The sequence below is a fragment of the Lissotriton helveticus genome, chromosome 7 (genome assembly GCF_964261635.1).
Source record: "Lissotriton helveticus chromosome 7, aLisHel1.1, whole genome shotgun sequence".
In the NCBI taxonomy this organism is placed as follows: Eukaryota; Metazoa; Chordata; class Amphibia; order Caudata; family Salamandridae; genus Lissotriton; species Lissotriton helveticus.
This window is the reverse complement of record NC_136068.1, coordinates 127,859,398-127,885,393: the sequence shown is the minus strand read 5'-3', so window position 1 is coordinate 127,885,393 and position 25,996 is coordinate 127,859,398. Positions and strand designations below refer to the sequence as shown.

The following is a 25,996-nucleotide window of genomic DNA, read 5'->3' as shown; positions in this document are numbered from 1 at the left end:
CCTGAACCAACGACTGGATCATAAATTTTAATAAAAGTTTGGTGAACGATTATATTGTAACCATAGCCTTTCCTGAACCAGTGTCTTATCTCGCCCTGGAACTCAATAAATAGGAAAGATCTTTCCTATTTCATTTCAGGGCAAGCACTGTGAAGAGTGTTGTATTTCAAGGAGCCACTCAATGGGGAATCCTTATATCTAAGTCACAAAAAATCTCTAGAACAGAGATCAAGAGCCTGGCTATTAAATGATGTCCTATTCGCAACGCTCACTGGGGTTGGAATAGCGTGTATAGTGAAAGAAAAGGAGAAATTGCTCTTTTTCTTAGTGTCCCCTCACTCACCAGGGTTGCCCCATGGTGACATGCTTCATCATGGGGGTCCTCCCAGCCCTCTATGGACTGGGGTGTGCTACGACTTGCGAGTTACGTAGGAGCACCTTAGTAATAGGCTATGTGTGGTGCAAGGTTGTGATATGGTGGAGTGGATTATGTGTGAATGAATTAAAATTACCTTCCTAGTAAGCTCTAAACAATTTTTATCCTAGCTCCTAGGTGGTATAGTTAAAACCGGGGTAGAATGATTAGGATACCTAAATGTCAATGAATCCAGGTGTACCCATCAGTTCCTATCTGTCAACTAGTTTCGTGCGTCCCCCTAGCACTTCCTCAGGACTACACAGGGACCAGCCCTGTGTTCGCCACTCCTACTAACTGCTTCAATGAGCAAATGAGAAAACAAATAAATATATATAACAAATATAAGGAAATGCAGCAAATAATAAAGCATGCATATGATACCTCCGTAACAAATTGTATCACGTGGTTCATGGAAACGGGGCCTAACTGTGCCCCATGATCTCGAAGGGTAAGTATCCCGTCTTGTTGATAAGCAGGATACCTCCGGCAATTAGACCTACTAGTTTGCCCTCCGGACCGAATGTCGGTCCGGAGGGCGAGTGGCAAACACAGGTCTGGTCCCAGAGTAGTCCTGAGGAAGTGCTAGGGGGACGCACAAAACTAGTTGACAGATAGGAACTGATAGGTACACCTGGATTCATTGACATTTAGGTATCCTAATCATTCTACCCCGGTTTTAACTATACCACCTAGGAGCTAGAATAACAATTGTTTAGAGCTTACTAGGCAGGTAATTTTAATTCATTCACACATAATCCACTCCACCATATCACAACCTTGCACTACACATAGCCTATTACTAAAGTGCTCCTACGTAACTCGCAAGTCGTAGCACGCCCCAGTCCGTAGAGGGCTGGGAGGACCTCCATGATGAAGCATGTCACCATGGGGCAACCCTGGTGAGTGAGGGGACACTAAGAAAAAGAGCAATTTCTCCTTTTCTTTCACTATACACGCTATTCCAACCCCAGTGAGCGTTGCGAATAGGACATCATTTAATAGCTAGGCTCTTGATCTCTGTTCTGGAGATTTTTTGTGCCTTACCTGAACTTGGAGGGTGAGCCTAAGCTTTTACCTCTACCTCCCTCTCTTTTTGATACTGAATCCTTATATCTGCCTTCCCCTGTGACTGGGTGTCTGCACAATCACTATTGCTCTTTCTGTTCTTTTGTAAAATTTATAAGTATTATTTTATCTTGTTTCTTAAACCAATTTTTACAAGTTTTTGCTTTGTGAGGTGTAATGAAGCTTCATTGCAACTGCAACAACTTGGCAGCCCAGATGTATGTTTCAGAGTTTACTCTTTTTTAAAAGGAGCGTTTAAGCGGAGGAAATCTATGAAAGGTTTTTAAATTCCTGTTAGTGATGGTGTATATTCGCCTGTAAATAATAGTTGTGATCCCCTGGGCTGCGATAAGTTGAAGTTGTTCCTTGTGTATACTTGCAGTTATTAACGTACTTGTGGTGTCTCGAATTCCAATTGCTTATTGTTTTAATAATGATTGCATTTTAACTTTTGCTTCTATAACTATGATGTGTTTTTTTGTTGTTGGTTTTTTTTTTTTAATAGTGGATGCAACCAAATAAAGATTATTGAATCGAATAAACTCCCAGGTCTTAGACTTATATGATGACCTCTTAAATCTCTTATTCCTTAAAGGAAAAGGTAGGCATTTAAAAAAAAGAAAATGAAATGTTTAGGTTTCAGTTTTTAAGAGCAGGCAGTGGCTCCTTTGACCACAGCCTTCTTAAAAAAGACTATTTTTACCTTCTCAGAGAGTAAGTGGTCCAGAGAGGACCACTTCCCATTTGTGAGTGAGTTACCATGACTTTTAAACTGGTGGTAAAGTATGATTGTTTTGCGACCGGAATTCGATCGCAAAACAGTAATACATATTATGCAGATTCGGTATATTAGAAGGGACGCTTTGAATACACCCCTTCTGAATACCAAATCGCAAATGCATATTGCTTGGCCTTTGTGCCACATTATTAAAGTGTCTGTGCAGAAGCCTAGGCCTGTCCCTGGTAATGTGAAGTCCATAGCTCCAAACACTGATGGGAAGGAGAATGTAGACATGGCTCCCCTTAGGAATTTGGGGAGGGTTTTGTTAGCAAAGGGCTGCTGATTAGTTTTTCTTGAGCACTGACATTTTGGTAGTTGGTCGAAGTGGCCCCTGATTCCTGCTTCAAGAAGGCTGATGACTGCCAGATGCTGTGGCGTCTCACTTCTTTGTTCCCTTGTTCTAGATACTCCTGCTCGCATCCAGCTTCCTAATGTGCGACTTATCACCTTGCAGAAAGACCGTGTCTAAGGAACAGCTAGTGAATGATGAATGAAAGAGAACCAACCCAAACTGGTTCTGAAACCCTAGATAGTGAGTCCGCATTCCCTGTCTGATAAATGTTTATTATAGCAGGATAACAAACCACCTCACTTGTTTCAGTTCCAAGTGCGAAGCCAGGAGCAATCCAGTTAGACGTCATTGAAATTGAGAAACGAGATTTGCAGAACATAATTCAGTGATACACACTGTGTACATGTGATCTAGTTTGATATAACTTTTTGGTTAAGAGTAATATCACAAATATTGTTTCAGATTTGGGAAATCTTAATGAATTTTTTTAGAGCAAATTTTGTAATGAACTAACTTTAAAGGAGTAAATGCTAGTGGGTAAAATTCCTGCATACAGAACAAACAATTAGAATGAATAATATGGTTGATTTGTGTTGCTCTCTTGAAAATTGTGTAAACTAAGAACACACCTAACAAGGCTAGAAGATTTCCCTGGACGTCAACAATGGTTCTGGTTTGAGTTTCTTCTTAGGAAAGAAAAATTGTGATTTGGAAGCATGGTATTTGAGCACCAACAGATACAAGTAAAACTTAAGTATGGAGTGACCCACAAAGCTCAGACCAGGAAATTAGGCTTATGATATTTTGTTTTCATTATTTGTTTTAAAGTGAAGTTAATATAGAATTACTAATGATTAATTATGTTTGAGAACTTGGAAACGTATAAAGTTGGTCAGCTAAATGAATTGAGGATTGCAACTAGGGAATCCGAGAAGATGATGTAATAAATTTAAGTTGAAATCTAAATAAAATTCATTGAACATGTTCATTTTGAGTTATTAAGTCCTTATTTGTTATATATAGTTGGAATACAGGCCAATTTTAAATACACTGCTGTATGTCCCTGAAAGCAGTGAAATCACAGTTTCCCCGTAGAAGTTTATTAAAATACAATCAGTCTGTGAGTGTGGTGGAATTTCATGAAACCCGTGGCCTACCTTGCAGGACCCAATCCCTTCCTCATTAACAAAATCAATAGCGTAACACACTGTAAAATAATGGCTTCAGATCATTAGCTTCTTGGTCGACACAGGAATGTCCCCAGATTGAAAAGATGTCAGGTCGAGCCACTTTTAAATTGACCCTCTGCAGAGATAGACAAACTGAGTAATTTCAGAAATGGACTGTAACACATTTAAATGTTTTGGGAAATAATTATTTCAACTGCAGGCAGATGTTAATTTAACTAATTTGTTCGCTGTGGGATCTGTGTTCTCATTCCTCCCTCACCTTGGACTGGCCCCAGAAGCTATGGATGTTTACTGCTTGCACCCTAGACTAGTGTTTTATAATTAACCCATATCAGGTAGACCTCAATGTTTTTTTCATATATACATTTGTAGTTTCTGTTATGTCAACTTTCCATTTCTGCCTCTGTTGCCAGGATTTAAGGGGCGTGTAGCTGAGGAATTCAAGCAGCAATGCCGAAAATCCAGATCGGTGGGCTATCAGTGGACTTTCCCTTCGAGCCTTACAAGTGCCAGGAGGATTACATGGCCAAAGTCATTGAGTGTCTACAAAAGGTGAGAGTTTGAGGAGGGCTCGGGGGAGGTAGAAGAATAACCTTAGTTTCAAAGTGGTGGGATCCAAAATAGACACACTGTTTCTGCCCGCAAACTTTTGAGTGCTTTTGACACGTGGGTTGCTTGTGTAGTGAAGATTTACTTTCACCTTAAAGCTGTACAGAAGTAAGACCGAGCTGTAAAAATGTTCTTCATGAAAACCTACAAAACAAAACAATCTGCAAACATAAAAAATATAGACTAGCAAAATATTGACCTTGCATTAATATTTCCCTACAAAATGCTTTAACGTATTTTAATCTTCTCATTTATTGTAGTGCAGGGTTACATTTATGTTCTAACTCCAGTCCTGGCATATTTAGGGATAAGTGATCTAGGGATTCATGCTGGTGTGTTGACTTTGGAACTGCTTCCAGACAGTTGTTCCCACTGATCTGTTTCTATTGTTCCTATAAACAAACACTATATTCCTGGTGACCCTGTTTATGTGATATTGTGACTTTGTGGTCAGTTTCTCTTGCCATTCGGAAATAATTGGCTTTGGGTTTATCAATTCCAGTTTACTTTCAGTGGTGGGCTTCTCATCTTGTTTGACATTTTTGGTCTTGTTCTAATCTTTCTGTGCTTAAACCTATTAATTTGTGCTCTCAAAACACCTGTTTCCTCTAAAAACTAGGACTAAGAACAGATACAACCGAGTGCACATTATCTTGAGCATCTTGTAGTATTTGAGATGCCTTGTAATGGAATAGAACTGAGACCAGAACATTACAAAGAAATACTAAGGATACACTATCTCTTTTACAGAGATCTGCATTGCCCATATATAATGAACTAGACAGCCATATTGCATGAGTTCTAGAAGTAAATTTCGGGTTGTCTTTTCACCTTAGAAGTTTCTAGAGCTTCTGCTATTTTGTTCATGGCTTAAGTTTTTAACTAATAATTATAAGTAGAGGCCTGTAGAAAGAGTGTGATGCAGAGAATAAGGCTGATGACAAAGCAAGGTATTTCACTGCTCTTCGCACTTATGAAAGGTTGATCGGGCTGGGAAAAAAACTTGTTTTGCTGCTCATAGAACTTCTTTTTCTAATTGGACGAGGGAGATTTTTAGAATCCACTCCTTTAATAATCCCAGCTGTGTCACTCTGAATTCATGATACTCAAGAGATTTACACCAATCTAGCCTCATTCTTTTTGGATAAAATAAATAAGATTTGATCTGTCTTTCATAAACTATTTGAAGGGTAAATATCTGAATTTAATAGCTGCAGCCTTTTTTATCTGAGATCGAACCCAAGGCTTTGGAATCTCTACTTGAGGTTTTTCTATGTGTAAAATCACGATCGCCTAAGGAACTGTTCGGCAAGGATTTGCATTGTGCTATTAGCGTGCTTCTGCCAGTTTTAAGCAATTTCTGAAATACTTTGCTGATTATACAGTCAGTTCCATGCAATTGGAAACAAGCTGTTAGCACACTAATCTTAAAAATACCATCAGCTGACCCTCATGCCCTGGCAAATTTCCGACCAATATGTCTTATGCCTGTCAATCACAGTACATCAGAGCAAACCCGATCACTATATCTTTTTTATTAGCTGTCTGTGTTCGTAGTTGTGACTTATCACCTGATAGTCACGACTAAGAACACGTACAGTTAAGACACAGAACGGACGTATCAAGGTCCGAAAGACCTACACAAGCTTTTAAGAATGGTAGCGATTATCAGGATCAGGAGGTAGCTTCCGAAACAATTGCACAGTTGGAAACCATTTCTCGCTGCTCTACCACGGGCCAAACGTTACTTGCTACTGTTTCGGCAGCAATCTATCACGGAAGCCTCCCTTCAGTAAGCCGGGCCAGCATTGATTGGCAACGGAAATAAAATGATAAATATTCATTTCAGAGCCTTGAAAAAGCCCAGTGGGCGAAACGCGCGTCGGCTGCTGCTGTTCTTCATGTGTTTGGAAAATTGGAAATAAATGTCAAACGGAAAAGACCTGATTCAGGATTGTGCTTGAAACTTTATTGAAAGGACACTTCACAAGAACAATTGGAACGCATCTTGTGTCTCAGTATCTTGTTGGATCATAGATATAGTGATCGGGTGTGCTCTGATGTACTGTGATTGAGCATTGTTCTAGACTTTGTAGTCTTAGAGTTAAAAATACCCCTGTGGGTGGGTATTGCAACATCATATGAGCACCCCTTAGTAGTACGATTAAAAATCAACACCTAGACTTAGTATATCAATAGATGTGCAGATGTGATCTCTTTTGCATTTGCCTGTTAAGATCTCAGAGAAGCATGTAAACACATTTTGTCATTTCTTCTGAAAATCTCAATTGGCCTTGGCTCCAGCTCATTCAGAGTTTAGACCAATGCACAGCATGGAATCTGCTTTGATGGCAGGAATGGATGAGCTATGGTGTGTACTGAATTTGGGTGGTTGTATGGCCCAAACTCCTAAACCTTTGGCTGCCTTCAACACCATCTTAAATGATCTTTTGCTATCAAGGAAGCCAGAGATTAGAGTTGGGCAGGCCTTGCAAAGACTGGCCTCTATCTTAACAATCAAACATAGGTAAAACAGCCCCTTCGTTTTCAGATGTTTTTTCTGTTAAACCATGAAGTGTCCCAAGCCTTTTCATTCCCTACCCTTTTTGATATTTACATTACCCCCTTAGCTGAACATATTCAAGCATTTTGGGTATTGCTTAATGATGTATGCTGGTTATTCCCAGCTTTTCATTCACCTAGATGGATATCAAGATCAAAATAGTGTGAGTTTTAAAGTATATGTGTCCGCAACTACAAATTCAGTGCTAAAAAGTGGGGTACGTACTAGTTATCCACTGTTCCTTTACTGTTAAATTCATTTGTTGGTACACAAGGCTGGGGCCCTGCATGGCCCGTGCTGCAGCAGATTCGTTTCTTGTACTGCTCAATAAAAAGACAACACGGAGGTACATGTCTTTGGCCAGAACTAAACAAGCTGGTCTGATTAATGATGGCTGATTAATCTTGGCCACCCATTGGCCCCAAGAACAGTGGTAAAAACCTTAGGAGTCTCCTTGGATGACAACCTTTCACTGTTATATTGGACTATCAAAATTGTGTGTTCCTTTTTGTTCCTCAGCAAGGTTGTAAGCTGGTGGCTCGGGCCTTAATCCTATCAAGGATTGACTATTGAAGTCGCCTGTATTTGGGAGCTCTAAAGGTTCTTATTGAGAAGCTCAGAGTACTGTAAAACATATCTATTGGCCTGATCTTTGGTCTTAAAAGACAATTGCACATGTCCACTTTTAAGCACTTGCTCCACTGGTTTCCCGTTGAAAAGAGAATGCTGTTTAAATCTCTCTGTCTGGTGTATAGGGGTAGTAAATAAAAATGGTCCTCTCTATCTGCAGGAGAAATTTCAAAGATACTGCCCAACTCACTCTCTTGGGTCTGCGCAGTAGTATAACTTTAGACTACATGACTTTAAGAAATCTTGCTGTGGAGGTCGAGCTTTCAGTTATTTAGTGGCCAAACATTGGAATTCCCTCCTCCGTTTCCCATAAATCAACTGGCCTTCCTCTCCACTTTCAGAAACTTTTAAAAATGACTCTTTTGAGTGATCAGATAATGGATATGTGTGCATTGGTTGGAGTTGGTTTCAGAAACTTTTAGAGCAACATTATAAAAATTGGCTACAAAACTTTAAACATAAAATAACACATGCAAAAATTGTCCGGTTTATGTGATGAGCATCTGTTGACTTGAATGTTAATGAAGTCCGTTCTGCAGATACACTGATCTCAATACTGTATAAAAGGTAAAAAGGAACCTTCTTTTCAGTCACTCTGATCCTCTCTCATCCAACTGCAGAAACAAAATGGCATCTTGGAGAGTCCGACTGGCACAGGAAAGACTCTCTGCCTACTTTGCTCCACACTGGCTTGGAGGGAGCACTTTAAAGATACTATCTCGGCACGGAAGATCTCTGAGCGATTACATGGGGCAGAGCTATTTCCTGACACTCCATTGGCGTCTTGGGGAAACAAAGCGACTGACGGGGAGAACACAGGTACTCTGACCTGCCATTCCCTTTGTTCTCTTGAAACTTGTGATCTACTGATGAAGCTTGTTTTGCTAAATGACCTTGTGCTTGCATTATTTTGTTCTCTTTCAAGGGAAGAAATTGTGTGTTTTTTTTCAAGGGAAGAAATTGTGTGTTTTTTTTTTTGCGGGAAGTTTCAAAATATGGAAGAAGTTGTCTGAATGTTGTGTGATCCCTCTCTTTGCCTTATGTCCCCTTGTTTAATTGTTCATATGTTTTCATCATTTACACTTGTTTAGATTTTTAGGAGATGTGACAGAATGGTACTTTGGCTAAGGAAAGCTTTACGGTTGCATGTGATGTTTGTGTGGTCAGAAAGCTCATTCTCAAAGAGATCTACATGATTGCTTATATTGATGATTGCATTCTCTTTTACATGGTGTAATTATTCCTTAGAGGTTTTTTCCTTTATGCATGATTCCAACTATCATATCATTTTTGTACTGTGATTATGCATTTTATTTAAGTGCCTTCAAGATTAATAGGGATCTGATATACAGGAAACTAAAGAGTCGCCCAGCATTATACAATGTGGTAATGCCTGGGTAACAATATGGGGTATCTGAACCACAGCACACCATTGACAACATCTCCTTCCATTTTTCCTTGGTTGATGGTGTTGGTGCTGTCTATACTTTAGCCAGAGACTTGGGAAACCCTTACTGATAGGCTTTACCCAGCATTCTTCCGTGCTAGCGGACCACTGAACAAGACACTTAGTTTTGCATAATTTCCACATGCACAGACAGTTTCATTTTTTTTCTTGTCTGCTTCTATATCCTCCACACCATACTTGGCAATCCTGTACACCTAGCCTACTTTCCGCAACACTTTTATTGTTGAAAGTGATAATAAACTTTGAATATGTATTGTTCAGCGAATGGGACAGCATCCGTCTTAGCTGTTGGATGCTTTCCTGCCTAAAGAGAAAGTGGTGAGCACAGTTAAGCACCATCAGACATAATGCATCATTGATTTAGAAACAATTGAATAGCTGCCACATTCGCTTTTGCAAGTGATCAAAGAGATTTTTTCGAAGCTGAATAAAGCGCAAGGTAATTAAGGCAAACTAGTTAAGAAATACCTGATCATTAAATCATTGTTCTTAAAATAAGAGGAGATGCATTCCAAGTAAAGGGTATTGTTTTCTTTTTTACTGCATTATCCTTCCTTCAGTGTCTGGACATATGTTTTAGTTTAAAGCTTTTTTTATTTTTAGTTTGTTTTTAGTCGTTAAACCAAAGAGTAAACTTTAATGTACTCTCTAAATCTTGTTTTGTTTTATTTCTCGATGTTGAGGGATGTTAGATGCCTTTAGGCACAGTGTTGGTCCTGTTGTTGGGCCATTTGTCCTAAGACTCGCTTGGATCTCTACAAAATATTTTCCTGAAGCCATGAGTGTCTTCCAGGCAATTACAAATAAACCCCAACCCGTTCTAACCAAGATCTTAAAATACACAAAATAATATAAAAATAATATCTTGTGTACAATAACTGCTTTCCTCAAAGTCCAAATCAAAGCATCAGAAACTGAACCAGGAAACTATTTGAAATAGTATGACCTCTAACTACTAACACATCCACAACTATTGCTGAACTATAGGATACCCATTGTAATGAGTTGGCCAAATTCTTTAATAATAAGCAGAGTATTTCATGATATTGCAGGCAGCACAGATGTCTGCTACCAAACTGAAATACATCTAAAACAGAAATTTATAGACTAATGGTGGACATCTTTTATTTAGCTCTCTCGCCAAAAGCAAGCTAGAGGATCTCAAAGCTGAACACGCTTCCCCAAAAGTAGCTAAATCCTTTTACCAAACAGATTCCTTGATTACAAAAGCTCAGAATGAGATGTAAAGTTGAAATGTTTTTCTCTTGCAAACTGTTGCATGAAGAACTTTGCAAACTTGTTGCAGTGTTTCCCACATTGTGTGAACATTATGACCACTGTGACCATATGTCATAAAAATTGAACTTGGAGAGAAACAAATATACATTTGCCTCTGTACAGTGAATAGAAAAAAGACTATAATGAACAAACTATGCAATTGTCATAAAACGGACATACTTGGAACTATATTAAATTGAAGACTCTGAACCCTCAGCTGGCATTGGTGGCATGCTTCATCATAGGATTCCATCATACACCCAGGACAAAGTGCTTCACCTTGGTGGACTCACCCATGTGGAGAGTACGAATATGGCTTTGGACGGATCTTTCCACAAGCGATGTGATCCCTATTAAATGAAAATTTAAAAATTTCCAGTGGGACCCCCATCCCTATTAAATGAAAAATTAAAAATATCCAGTGGGACCCCCAATATCTTTACAATAGGTACCAAAATCAAGAAGTTACACTAGGAATTACAGTCATTCCCCCATTAAATGGTCTCCTTGATTCAGTTATAAAGGAAGCCCAACACAGGTCCGTGTCATCGTCACCTTAATTCTGTCTGTAGCCTAATATAGTTAAGAGTAAGTTATGTGGAGGGAGAAAACTAAGCTAATACAAACAATTATAGGTATACTTGCATTATCATTGATTTTTAAAAATATATATTTTTATTGGCATTTTCAAAGAAAACAGTGCAAAACTTAAAAAAAATAAAGTTAACAAACAAAACAACACAAGAAATCCCCCACTCAACAGAGGCAGATGTGTGTTGGCAGGATAACATACGCCCAAGTATGTGAAAAGCACCATTCAAATAAAAGAAACACAGAAGCAATCAAATAAAGTAATTCACAATCCGGGCATTTAGTGAAACACTAGTGCAGCACCTCTCGGCGCTTACCTGGGTACCCGCAGTATCATTGATGTTGGTATGTTGTATGTTGAGGACTATAATATAGATATGAAGAATTCACAGATACCAATTCATATTTGTAATCCTATAGCAATATATATTGCCTGCATAGAAAATCTGCATTCATTCCCTCTTTGGAATGCACTGGAAAGTACTCTAGTAAAAAGTCAACTCTATATGTGAGAGGGCAGGAGGTTAGAGTCAGTATCTCATCCTACCCAGTAGTAGAGGAGTTTTGCCAAATAGAGAGGAGCTGGTAGTGTCTACCTGTATTCACACACGATTACCAGCAGGAGGTAAGTAAACGGGCAGGTCACTAAATATGGAGGACTTTGTTAAACTGCAATGAGAGGTCAAACATTGAACAGAGGGACCAGAATTATCCACTTACTTCATCAACGTTGGTGTACCTAGTATCTAGTGTACATTGCGTCCAACACTCCGATGAAGCTTAGTTGTCAGGAGCTTGTTTTACCAAATAAGTACTGAATGGAAGACACACAAGCAGCTTTGGGATTCGGAAGCAGTTGCATCCAATGTCATAAGCACTCATAGGATGCTGAATCCCACGTGTATGAAGTGCCTGTGACATATTCACTCCTGAGTCGCTTTGCGGTATAACTGCTTATCATTGTTAATGTAAATAACTCAAAAAGAAACTCTCAGTGAAGGCATATTCATATTATAGTCTAATGTATACACACTCCATCCCTACTTCCATGATGTCAAACGATCTATTGTAATTGTATGATCGATGTAATCACCTAAATGTTTCACAATCACTGCGGTCTTTCCTGAGGTAATGACTAGTCAGCCTTGTTGAAGAAGGTTTTCATCCAATTGTGCTATGCTGTCCATTGATTCTCTCCACTCCTTCAGTACTTGTTTGGCTCAACACACACCCGATCACTGCCATTCAGAGGGGTGTTAGATCCTTCCAATGATGAAGTACCTGTAAAGTTCTGTTTCCTCTTTTTAATGTTTGACCTTTCATTGCGGCATGACAAAGCCCTCTATTTTCTAATGTACTGCCACTCTACTTACCTCCATCTCATAACAGTGTATGACTACAGGGAGGTTCTGCTAATTCCTGTCTATGGGGCAATTAGCCATCAGCTATAGGGGAAGATATAAATACTGATTCTACTCGTTTGATCTCTCACATATAGGTGTGACTTTTTCACGTGTGTTTTTTGCAGTGTATCAGTTGGGTGCCACTCAATGTGGCATCAACAGTTGTTTCTTTACTAGCCATTTTATATTTTTATATTGTTATGTGATTGTAAATAGCTATTGACCTATGTGTGTTCTTTATCATCGTCAGCATCAATATACCAGCATTAATGTACTTTAAGTATACCTTTATTTTAAAATAAATATTTTTTTACAGAGTTTTATATAGCACGAACTTGACCCTAATCGGGTATCAGAGCGCTTTTCATAGCACCAGTTGCATTACATGAGGACACATTTGTTTTTGTTAGGCACGGGGAGATTAAGTGATTTGCCCAGAAATCACAGGATGTTCAGTGTCTTTGCCGAGACTCAAACCCAGTTCCCCAGATTCAAGGTCGACCGTCCTAGCTGTTAGGCCAACTCCTCTCCACTCTTTAATTGTTTGTTACTTTTCTCCCTTCCTATACCTTACTCCACATAAACTTTATTACAATAGATCTAGCATTAGGAACCCTAGGTTCTGATGAAAATCATTGACCCGTGGAGGGCTTCATTTATGGCTGAAAAATGTTGCCCGTTTGACATAGAAATAATTATATTCCTAACATCACTTCCCGATTTTAGCCTGATCAGCAAGTATATTGCGTGTCCCATAAGATAATTACAAAAGTATTTTTATTGGGGATTCCATCACTTATGTAAAAATCATCAACATGCATTCTTGTGCTCCCCACATGGTTGAGCCCACCAGATGTTTCAGTTTGTCTTGGGCGTAGGAGGGAACTCTATGATGAAACATACCACCATTGATGGTAGAGGGTTCTATGTCATAAATTAAATGTAGCTCAAGCATAATAGTCCGTTTCATAAGGATAGCATCGTTGGTTCACTGTGCTCTTTTGGTTTTTGATATACATATGGTGGGAGGACATTTATTGTGAACCACAGTTCCCTCCCACTTGCCTTTATCTTGGTTTGAATTTGCTTGCCAATAAACATAGACTCATTCTTTGAAAAGGCAAACTTGAATAGAAGGTCTTTATTCTTCTTCCATCTTGGCTGGGTTTAAGTAGAGGGAAAATAATCTCTCGATGCAGTAAAAATTCTTGTAGCGAGCTAGAAAGATTTACTCTGATGAACGCAAGCCAGGAAATCTTGCAAACGTCACAAAGGGCAAAAATTGGGAATTTCACCCGAGGTCTCTTGTGTAAAATATCATCCATATCAATATGTGGGCCTTGCAGGTCTTTCCCCTCAATTAAGGTTTGCATATTCATTTACATATACTTTGTCATGAACAAGAGTGTGTAAATCAGTACTTGTTCATGTGTAGTTTTTTTTTCTCACAATATTCTTCATAGCCTGTTTCTCTCTTTCTTATCAAGAGTCTCTCCTCTGCCCGCCATGTGAGGCATATCTAATTTCTGCAAAAGGGTTGTTGTTTATCAGGTTGTTGGATCTAAAATAATTTGCTAGTTTCTTTCAGTATTTCTGGCTTGAGTTTGCTTTGCTCATTACACTGTTTTTAGCATTTCTTGAGCTTCCGTCAGGATGTTTAGGGTAATTTTACTCACTGTAACAGTTATTGCTTGGGGCGTGTTTATTGGGCACCCTAAAAAGATTTCTGTATGTGATGAAATATATGGTTTCTGTTTGATGTGAGAAACTTGGTGAGCGGTGATGATATCAGTCAGTGATTTTTGTCAATGTATTTTTCTGCAGCGTACTACACTGATATTCCTAAGATCATATATGCATCCAGGACCCATTCCCAGCTTACCCAGGTCATAGGTGAGCTCAAGAACACGTTATACAGGTAAATAAAACTGCTGCTTGTGACTCCGTTGCCATTGCTAAGATTGGATCCGAGATATAAGCTGAGCATGTACTGAGTGAGGGGAAATAATTTGGTGTTCAAGCATGCAAAGCAGCTAGGAGTATGAACAAGAATCCTGTGCTTTATCAAAGGCATTGTTGCCATGCATGAGAATGAAGGCCTCAGAAGCAGGATTGCGCTGATTAAGGAGTGGCAACTTTGAGGAATAGAGATGGATCCTTTTTGGTGGGTTGGCAAGACCCGAGACAGATAGTATTTTCTTGTAAAATATCTTTATTTGTACTAATCTCATGAATGTTACCGTTGCACAGAAATCCCTGCTTCTCAACTTAATGCACAAAATTTCTGAAAGAAATTTCATTATTGCTTCATTTTTTTAATTATTTTATTTGCAGTGGCAAAGATTGTGCAGATTTTTCCCAGAGTTGTAGGGGATAAGTCTTTATTTGCGCCTTTTATTCTTGGTCATTCAAAATGTACATGATTGAAAAGCTAAAGCATAATGTGTGTGGCGAGTGACATTGTTGATTGGTGACTTATCTGCAGTAAACACTATATTGCAGTTCCATGATTGTTGTTAAAGAACAGAATCTGTGAATTTGTGGGTGACAGTGCTTGCTACTCTATTGTGTTTCTCTAGCTATCATGTATAGTGCTACAGTTTTTCTTCTTCTTTAAAATAGGCCGAAGGTTTGTGTTCTGGGCTCCCGGGAGCAGATGTGTATCCACCCTGAAGTCATGAAGCAGGAGACTAACCACGGGAAGGTATGTCTGTCAGTCCTCAGGAATCCAGAACTGGTCTTGGAGTAATTATGGAGCAGTCATTCTCAGCAGGATCAGACTTGGGTGCTTTTAGGAAACCGTTTAAGAGAGCATGCAATTCAGCATGCAGTTCTCAACCATCACAAGGGACAGTGTATGCTGTTAAAGAGAGCAAATATCCAATTATTCTGCCTGTGATTGGAAGATTTGACTTTAGATATTCTCCAAGGATGGAGCTTGTTGTGCTTGTTCTGTTATTGTAGACCTTCCCGAGGAGTAAACATGTTGATGTAGACATTTCATGCGTCAGTTGGAGTATGTTCCTCATTATTAAACAGTGGTTTAAAGAAGGCATCATCAACAATGAAAACACTTGTGGGCCTACATGATGAAGGGAACACATATTATATTGGTATAGGACTTGACAGGCACATGTAGTTCTTCAACATGAGATTGTAACATTCAAAAGCCCAGAATATCACTGTCTTTGCACAGGCCCGCAGAAGCATTTTAAGTTAAGGTTGTTTTTGCTACAGACTCACATTTCTATGTTGGAAGAACAAAAGTCTGTCCAACCCACATTTTATCAATTCAACAAAACCCAGACACAACTGACTCCTTCAAATGGCGTACCAGGGACAAAGAACTTCTAACATTTTTATCATTCAAATCACTCTAATACTTACTGGTCACTGCATGGATTATGCTTTGTTGTGATGCAAAACCCCAGAAGAGTCAATGGATAGATAACTGTTGAAACCAAGAGCCACTCTAGGAACCCACCTACCTTCAGTTCCTCCCTCCTTCAAAGAACAAGCATTAACAAGTGACCTGACAAAATTGAAGTCCCCTCCCACTCTCAGAATGACTAAACACAAGAGAAAACCTCCAAATGTAACCCCAAGCTTTGAATCACTCTTCACATTTCACTCCTAATTGAAATGTTTTGGCTGCTCAACCTGCATATTTAAAACCACTATATTCCACTTTCACGCAAACTAGGTAACCGAGCAGAAGCCTGGATATTCAAGCCATTCAGCTCCCTGTCTTTGTCAAGCGCGCTTTCTTCCTCGTCCTGTTTTTGGGACTCGGAAATGGAAAGAGAAGGAAGCAGTAGTCTTCATATATGACAATATTTCAAGTCGCCAAACATAGAATCTTGCCTCTCATGCCCACCTTACACAATCATGGCTGTGCCTCTTTCCCATCCCTGAGAGATTGAAAGCCATGCTTGTCTACTGACAGTCTTTGGTTTAATTAGCATTGGAAATAGCAAATACTTGCTGCCTGAGCCATTCCTGTAGCTTTTAGTGGTCTGGAATAGTCTGTATTGTCACACTTTAAGGCGTGAGATGGTTAGTTGTTGTGCTGATACAGTCATTAGTAGCACTGGCAGAGGCAAAGGGAAATGCAAGCTGCTTTGGCTTCCTGTCGAGGGCCGTGGCACTTCGTTTTTAACAAATTAAGCACTGGTGAACAGCCCCTTCAGTAGGATGTTGGGTGGGCCTTGAGGGCCAGCGCTGTGGAGCCTGGGGGCCTTTTACTGAGACCCTCACCAATAGAACAGGACGTCATTCTTCTATTGAGGGAGAGCCCTAGTAGCTGTCTGTGACATGCAACAGTAAGAATCACTGTTATTGCCGGGAGGGTCAACTGCTCCTCTGGGAGCTTTGCCTCCCTGCAAGCTATATATTTGGACAGTGTCCATGCTCTGGGCCCAAGCCTAGAAATAAGGTGTACAGCCTACAACCTCTATTTGTTACAAAGTAAACTATTAATCTACATTTGCTACAAATTAAACACTGAAGCCTGCAATTTTTGACAGTGACTGACCAAGAACTACACCAGTACATCTCCTATTGTTGCCCTGATACACTACATAACAAGCCTTTTGTTACCCTGGCAGGCTGGCACACATGTTCAGATGATTTTTGCCATTGTGGAGATTGCTCCGTCTACTCTTGTCTTCGCCCTGGGATAGCTGACCTCCATAATACACAATGAATTGAGTGTTCCATGTTTTTGCCTGGATGTATCAGAGCTATTGTGACTAACTAATACTGACAAAGATTTACATGATCCAAATTGATAGGCATGGGTTAAGATAAAGTGCCCAAACCTGTGGAGTGTAATTCTATGACCCGATATACAACTTCTCAAACAATGTCTCAAAGAAGCACACAGAAAACAAGCAGCCTTTTGCCCCTTGACTCAAATATTCAAAGTGATGAGTCCATGTTGACAGAGTTATAACTCAAAGGAGGCTTAAGAAAACAACATGGATGCAGTGACAGTTAAAGCTAGTCTATTGCGCTTGAATTGAAGAAAATGGTGTAGTGGGTCCAAACTTCTGAAGACCCTACACTCAAAATAGTCACTCCTACTTGCCACAGTTTTTTTTACTCTTCTCTCTACATTTTAGGCCCTGCACACCCTGGCGAGTTTTCTTACAGGGGTATCACAACAGCTAATGACACATCAAATGTCTAGTCTGCTGGTCCTTTCCTTTTTAATATACTGAGGTCTGATACTCTAGCTAATGAAACCATTTTTGTGTTGTGTTATATGAGTATCCTAGTGCGTGGGCAGGAGTATTGGTGTGTGGCCCCCAAGTTACTTTTATGAAGAGCCAGGTTGTCAGCTTCTTGCGGAACTCAAGAAGTGAGGAGGAGGCTCTTATGTGTTGAGGGAGGTTGTTCCATGTCTTGGGTGCGATGTAGGAGAATGAGCGACCCCCAGTTTTGCTTTTGCAGATGCAGGTAATGTGTGCGAGTGAGGCATAGCTTAGAAGTCTGGCGGGATGGTGAAAATGTATACGGCTGTTCAGATATTCTGGTCCTGTGTTTAGAGGGCTTTGTATGTGAGAGGTTTGAACTGGCTGTGCTTGTGAATGGGGAACCAGTGAAGCTTCCTGAGGTGTGGTTTGATGGGGGTGCGGCGTGAGATGTCGAGTATGAGTCTTGCAGTGGTGTTCTGGATGGTCTGGAGTCTGTAGGAGTTGTTTGGAGATTCCGGCATAGATAGTTTTGCCGTAGTCTAGCCTGCTGGTTATGAGTGCTTGTGTGACTGTCTGTGTGGTGTTCTGAGGCAACCATTTGAAGATCTTTCGAGGCATGCATAGGATGTGGAAGCAGAAGATGCAAACTGCTTTAACTTGAGCAGTCATGTTGAGCTTGTTGTCTAGGATGATCCCTTGATTTCTGGCGTGGTCTGAGGGTGTGGGTGTTGGCCCTAGCTCTGACGCCTCGGTGGAGTTCCTTGGGGAGGTCTTGTTGCCAGAGTTGAACTTAATACCATAATCACCTTATTTATATGTTACTTAATGTTGAACTTATAAGATGTGACAGCCATATACGAATTAGTAAATACTACATTTGAACTAATGAGTAGCTCTGTGTGTGTGTTCCATTACAGGTCTATAAAGTAATTCATTAGACTTTGTTTCTACAAATTATCGTTAAGTATTAAACAATTGGTTTACCCGACAGAACCATCTGTAGACTTTATTATCAATATCCAGGTTCTGAGGGACACAGGGTTACCCCATTGAATTTAAGAGTTGAGCTTTAGGCAGTTGGTTCACATCCAGTCTGCAACCAATGTCATGCAGTTGGTGAAGTTGATTCTGGTGGTGGTTGTCTTGTCCGTCATAGAGAGGACGAGTTGGGTGGCATCGGCATAAGAGGTGACGTGATGTCTTGTTATTGGATGATGTTGGTGAGCGGTCTCATGTATAGGTTGAAAAGAGGGGCTAAGGGATGATCCCAGTGGGACTCCGCATATGAGTTTCTTGGTCTCTAATGTGAAGGGTGGCCACTTGACCCTTTGGATTCTTCCCCCCAAGTAAGGAAGAGATCCATTTGAGAGTGGATCCTTGTATGCTAATTTTGTGGAGTCTTCTGATGAGGGTTTTATGAAAGGGCAGAGAGAAGTCAAGCAGGATGAAGGCCCTGTTTCTCCTCAGTCCAAGATGATTAAAATTTTGTTGGTGGCCGCGATGAGTGCTTCTTCGATGCTGTGGTTCTTTCTGAGGCCTTAATGAGTGTTGTCTAGAAGATGGTGAAGTTCCACGTGGGTTGTGAGTTGGTTGTTGATGGCCTTCTCAATCACTGGCTGAATAGGGAAGCAGGGAGATGGATCGGAAGTTACTTCAGATCAGCTGTGGACTAATTGAAGAGAGTGTTGATTTCTGTACTTTTCCATTCATCTGGAATAGTGGCAGAGCTGATTGAATTTCATTATGTGGGTCTGGGTGGTGCTGACTGGGGATGTTCTCAGGTTGTAGATGTGGTGGGGGCATGGGTCTGTTGGGGCCTCTGAGTGGATGGTTCACATGATTGCTGTTGTCTGATGAGGGTTGTCCATTCAGTCAGGTGACCGTTTTGGTTGGTGTTGGGTAGGTTAGTAATGAGTTCTCTGGGGTTGGGTTGGTGTGCGAAGTTAATGTAGATGTTTGTGATTTTGCTGTGGAAGGAGTTAAATAGGTTGTCGCAGAGCTGTTGGGAGACAGTGATTTTGTTGACAGTGGCTGATGGCGAGGTGAAATCCTTAACGATCGAGAAGATATCCTGGCAGCTTACTTTAATGTGGTCCACTAGTGCTTTTTAGGGCTCGCTGGTGTTGGAGCGCGAAGCGCTCCCGCCAGCGAGTTCTATAGCCGCCTTGATCCCTGTCAAGGGACTAGCAGCTGTGAACGAGCCCGACACAGAGCTGGGCACGAGCCGACTCAGGTCCGTGAACGCGCGGGAACGTCAACGTGCACGTTCACGCGCGTCACGCTCCTGTCCTCCCGCGTCTCTGCCGAGGCGCGCTCCAGGCCGACTTGCGGTGTGCGTCACAGCGTGTTCCAGCGGCCGGAGGTAGGTAAGTGAGGGCGGAGGGCGGAGGGATTTGTTTGCTTGTTTAGGACTTGTGCCCTGCCAGAGAGGTCTCTCTATCTCGCTGTAAGGAGAGCTTTCAAACAGGCTGACCCCGCAGCCATCCGTACCCTGACTTTACCCAGGCGCACGCTGGACGTCCCGTGTTACCACGTCGTGTGTTCTGCGGATGGTGTTAATGACCCTTTTCCGTCACCTTGCATCTCTGTTCTCCAAGGAAGATATCCAGCCGCCACCCCTGGAGAGCAGCTGGCCCCCGCGCCTAAACGTGCGAACAACCGGGTCACCGCCCACCTAACCCTCTCGAAGAAAGAGGGATTTCTTAAAACCTAATCTGGTCTTTCCTATACTTAAATCGCCGACCTAGGGAATGCCAACAGCTCTCAGTCACACGGACTTGACTCACTGAGCTATCGAACCAACGCGAAGCATGAATTACGAGGGACGGTGTACGGCACCCCAGGGGCGAAAGCTCAATCAATTTACAACGGGCGGTTGCGGTGCTCCGCTAATGATGGTTCCATTTGTAATCCTTCATGACGCGGCACATCAGCCTCAGACACGTCCTGCCCGCGCGCCAGGCATGTCCGGCTTCCTGTCCCTACCCGATCCCTGGACACTGACCTCTGCGGCCCGCCTGCGGCCAGGGCCCCTCCCTTGCATCCTTCGGAGGACAGGCGGGTGAACTCTCTGGCTGGTGGCAGGCTCTCTCCCACCCGCGTGTGCAGAGACGTCTGAGGGGGTCTCAGCCTACCGCAGGCCGCTGCTCAGGAGGCAAATGGGACAGAACCGGTGGATAGCATGTGGCCCACCTCGCCTTCTCAGCACACACGAGGAAACGTGCACTCTTAGGCATGGCGACCCGTTGTGATCCCACCACAGTCCAGGTGAGAGACGCCAATACAGTCACTACAGATCGAGATCAGGGGAGTCATCCAGGACACGGCCACCCTCAAAGGGGAGGGAGAGGCTAAGGAGGCCTGGGACAGGCACGAGCGACTTTGAGGAGAGACTACAATGCTGTAACAGACAGTCAATAGACTCGGCCTGCTGGGCCTGGAGGCTGGATCTGCCTTCCCTACACATGCACTGTTTTTCTCAAGTCATGCCACAACTTTCAGACAAACTAGGGCCTTTCCCTCGATGGGCTCCAGTTCTCCCATCAAAAGTGTGCTCTGAAACCAAAGCATCCTTCACACAATCAATCCGGATTTATAAAGCGTGGCAAATCAATCAGATAATGGTGATCAGTAAGGAAGATGAGGATGACCAGGGTGAAAGGGTAAAAAGATGGAAGGTAGCTTGGGCCAGCGACAATAGAAGGACCCCCTTCCTCCAAGTTAAAGAGCTATTTCATTAAAGTTAACAATGACTCCTATACCATCTTGCCAGAGATTACAGTCCAACAAACAGTGTTGAAGCACTGGTGTCCAGAGAACCTGAGACTTTGTGGCCGAAGCCTGAATACTCTTCATTGAGAAACACAGACGTCGAGGTCCGCTTGCGATTTTACGAGAGATCCCGGCGTAGGAAATCCCAAGCATCTCAACTTGACAGCAAATTAAATGTCCAAAACGTCTACGCAGGAGGGTTTTAATTGAAAAGAAAACTGGTGTCTAAGGAGACAGAGGGGCTAGGGGTGAGCTTAGGGATACAAATCCCATCAGGAATTCGGAGCCCTCACAAAGGGAAGCCTTTAGTATCTGACATGGATTGGAGGCTGCCCTATGTATGATTTGGAGCTGAGCAGCGAACTGGAGTTTTGCTAATGCTGTAAAGAATCCAAGGGCCTCAATTACCTTTGGTAATGGTTTACGTCATATACAAAAGATTATTGGGATACATAAAAAAGCAACTTGTTTGCATGGTTTTCTTTCTATTCACAAAAAAAAACACTCGCAGGTGAAAATACAGGCAAAATCCAATTGTCTGGGACACCTACCCTGGTCCCTCTGTTAGACAAGTAAGAGGAAGAGTCAACCTACAGCCAATAACAGGCATACAAATGAAACCGACTGTAGTGGGGCCAGATATTCCATATGCAGGATCACAAAAAAACATTCTAAGACATGATTTTACTTTTCAGACATTTTTCAACTACAGGAAGCAGTCCCCTGTTCTTAGCCTCCCTGAAAACTTTGTTGGTTTTTACATTTTTTTTTTTACTGGATTCTGTCTAGCAGAATGGATTTCAACCTGTACTTTCAAGCCAGATGAATAAGGCATTATAATCAGGCCTGCTGGATCTATGCACCAGGGGAAAACCAAATTATGCAGAAGGGTTGGCTACATTATACAGCAAGAAAAGGAAAAATGTGCTGCATAGTGCGGCACATTGAAAGTATCATTGCCATTTGTAGACATGTAACACTGTCTGGGCAGAGGGTTCATCTCAGTAGTACCAGTTTGGGAACCCAGTACTACACTCCTTGTCCCGTCGTACAGCACCAAGACGCTTCCAGGCATACGTTCGTGCTTAATTACATTTTTTAAAATTAGTTTTTCATTCAGTTTAACACCCAGTTACAGTAATCCGCAATTGAACGGTGATCTGTCAAACTACGCAAAGGGCATTCCACTGGGAGTCAATACATGCTGTTGCGTTTTTATTAGCTTTGCACCTGTTTAAGCTAGAAACAAAACATATTTTGGATAAAATCTGCATACTATGCGGCACATGGGGGGGGGGGGTCATGTGGCAATTCACGATTATTCAGAAAATGTCTCGGCCGCAGAATTACATAATAAAGTTTAAAGCACAGCTTGGTCCTGGTCACCTTCCCCCTTCTTGCTAAAAACAGTCAGACAGGGTGGTAGCCGTCCAACAAGTTGTTAATAAGAAACATGCAAGGTTATTAGTAGCAGGCAGAGATATGCACAGAACTCTTATGTCCGCTTCATTATCATTTCCTTCCCTGACAATTCGTCTCTTATAACTGGAGCGGTTAATACGGTCTCATCAGCAGGAGACAGCATTTCCTTTGGAGGAAAATTTGCTAATAAATGCCAAATGTTGTGCAGATCCGTAAACATAAGCCAGACAATTACCATGCTTAGCTACTCTCATAGGCATCTATGCTCTCTGCTACAAAACAAAATGCTGAACGCACTTGCAACAAACTTGGCATAAAAATTACAACTTTACTCTGCGAGTGCATTTACTTAGTGTTCGTCCTTTCAGAAGCTTCAGAAACTAGAGTTACAAAAATGCGTTGCTGAGTTTCAAAGGCTAAAAGTGACAGTTATCTAGTCCGTTGGTTAACAGACGTCCCAAACTCTTGTTTACATAGTCCATGTTGCAGCTTTACAAATGTCTGTTATGGTAAGTGCCCTGATTGCAGGTGGAGTGTGGCTTAGGATGAGAAGATTTTTTTTTTTACTTTAGCATAACAGGTTTGGATGCATTTAACAATCCACCAGCCAATCTCTGCCACAGAAATGAGATGACCTTTAGGAGACTGTGAGAAGGCAAAGGCTTGCGAAAGGCCTTGGTCCTATCTATAGAATACTTGAGAGCACGCTTGATGCCAAGTGTGTGGAGTACTCGCTCAGCTACTGAGTCAGGTCGCTGAAAAAAGACTGGGAGCTCAACTGTTTGGTTAAGGTGGAATGAGGAGACAGCCTTAGGTAAGGCTTTAGGATTGGTTTTAAGAACCATTCTTATTGTGCACCTTGAAAAAAGGTTCCAGCAGCATTGGAGCTGATAAGTCTAAGAGACGTTGTGGCTACATGGATACAACTTTTCCAGAAAGAAATGACAGAGAATGCCAATGTAGGGGCTCAAAAGGGGGCCCCATAGGCCTGGTAAGGACAATATTGAGACCCCTGACTGGGGCTGGAGGTACCATTGGTGGACTGGCACATTGAAAGCCTTCCATAGAAACCATAATGCATATGTAACAATAGTGGCTAGGTGTAGCCGAATTGATGTGAAGGCCCACCCTAATTTTTGTAAATGTACAAGGTAAAAGATATTGTCTTGAACAGTAGGCATAAGAGGGTTTATGTGGTTTGGAGTACAACGGTGGACAAAACACTGCCAATTTGCAGGATAGCAGGTGTGCATAGCGGGCCGATGAACTTCTCTAAGTTTGTTTATGCATACTTAAGATACATCAAGAGAACTAAACTCTAGGACCACAGGAGCCAAATCACCAGTTGAGCTGCTTGGGATCTGGATGTCGGGCTTTGCTGTGGTTTTTTGTGTGAAGATCCAGCCTGTTGGGAAGCTTCTCGTGAGAGGCAATGGACATCTCCTGAAGGGTTGAGAACCATGGTTGTCTGTCCCACATTGGAGCCACCAGGATGTGTGTGGGGGATGTTTGCCTCAGCTTCCTGATCACGTAAGGTATTACTGGGAGAGGAGGAACACATTGCACACAAATATTCCTGGCCAAATCATACACAGAGCACTGCCCATGGACTGGGGGTGTGGAAACCAGGCGGTGAAGGTTGGGGATTTTGTATTTTTGTTTGTGGTGAAAAGTTCTATGCTTAGAGTGTCAAATCTCTGAAAGTAAGGGTGTAGGACTTGTGGGTGGAGTTCCTACTTGTGGGCTTGTTGCTGCGTACTGCTGAGCAGGTCTGCAAAGTCGGTGTCCACTCCCAAAAGACTCTTTGGTTGGAGATGTACTGGAGGTGGATGTCCCAGCCCCATATTCTCTATGCAAGGACAGACGGCTGTTGCTTTTGTAGGTACAAGATGGCAGTCATGTTGTCTGGGTGCACAAGAACTACTTTGCCTCTAATCTGTTGAAGAAAGGGGTTAAAGGCTAGATGAATGGCTAACAGTTCCAAGTGGTTGATTTGGAGACCTCGATGTTGAGGTTGCCACAGACCTTGGACTGCCATGTTGTTGAGATGTACTACATGGCTGGCTAGAGATACATCTGTGGTGATTGTCACCTGTGGAACTAGGCCTGCAAAAGGCCTGCCCTGCTTCAGATTGTTGCTGTTTCACCACAGCAGAGCGTGATGGGTGCTCGCCTCTACCAACACTAGATGTTCTAAGTAACCCTCCGCGTGTGACCATTGGCTTGATAGGCACTCCCAAAGCAGGCACAGAAGGCGGCTATCGTGGGGCGCTATGGAAATGCACAAATCCATTCCCGGGAGGCGCATTTTCGTGCAACCTGGACATGGACGGAGCGGCTGAAAAAGTGTTGTGGTTTTCAGACGAGGTCCGTGCTAGACAGAGGTGAATGAGAAGTCCTTGTTCTTTCTCCTGGCTCTGAAATGTCAGAGCTGATGATCTCTGGTCTGGGTTAGTGGGCCCGACGACCAGGTGAATCACCAGATTCTCTCTTGGCACCAAGCGTGCCCACCTTACAGAAAATATCAGATATTTCCGAAGAGGATTTGTACATTCTGCAGTGGGACCCCAGTCTGTCTAGTCTCCGATGCAGAGTTTGCTAGCTTCTGAAAGCAGAGCAAGAATAGCACCAGCTCTTATCGTGCTCCAGCGAGATGCACAAGTTACAGACGGTGGGGAGATCGGCCCAGGGGGTATTTGGAATGGTACTGAAGGCATCTTCTGAAAAGTGTGTTTCATTACCTTATGCGCGTCTACATTCTCCAAAGCTACTCAGGAGTCCGCACTTCCTGAAGGGCAGAGTGGCTGGTTGTTGGACGACAATGAACATTAGGAGTGGAGTAGGGCTTCATAAACAAGCATTTGCAACGCAATAGGTCACGCATTTACGCGAGTTTAAGCTATTGGCATTGTAAATGACAATGCCTTTATATTTAGGTTTTAAAAAGCAAAACAAAAATAAAAGGCATGGTCATTTACAATGCCAATAGCTCTAACTCGCGTAAATGCGAGACCTATTGCATTGCAAATGCTTGTTTCTTGGTGTCTCTTATTTGCTGGTGATATTATCTGAGTGCAGCCTTGTAAGTAGTTCTATTGGTGGTGTCCTGACTGGCTCTCCATTTCCTATCTAGCTGTTTACATTGTCATTTGGTGTCTCAGAAGTTTTCTATGTTCCAATTGGCCTGCTTGTTTGATGATCTACTATCTTTGATGGCTGTGAGGGAGTCCGCACAATTCATGATCTAGTTGTTGAAGCAGTTGATGTCCTTGTTGACGTTACCTGTGGGATAAGTTAATCTGTGATAAAGGCGCTGA

General features: G+C 42.0%; 1 protein-coding gene across 2 annotated transcripts in view; it reads left to right on the top strand.

Moving 5' to 3' along the window:
• Window positions 1-25,996, top strand: part of RTEL1 (regulator of telomere elongation helicase 1) — a 246,674-nt gene that overhangs the window by 18,209 nt on the left and 202,469 nt on the right. The window contains exons 1-5 of one of the 2 annotated variants that reach the window (XM_078651688.1): window positions 2,667-2,796; window positions 4,160-4,298; window positions 8,169-8,367; window positions 14,113-14,206; window positions 14,911-14,992. In XM_078651688.1, the coding sequence (XP_078507814.1) occupies window positions 4,197-4,298; window positions 8,169-8,367; window positions 14,113-14,206; window positions 14,911-14,992 (477 nt within the window). In that variant the 5' untranslated portion in view covers window positions 2,667-2,796; window positions 4,160-4,196. Of the gene's footprint in view, window positions 1-2,666; window positions 2,797-4,159; window positions 4,299-8,168; window positions 8,368-14,112; window positions 14,207-14,910; window positions 14,993-25,996 lie in introns of those variants that run through there. The other variant, XM_078651687.1, reaches the window with a different exon arrangement.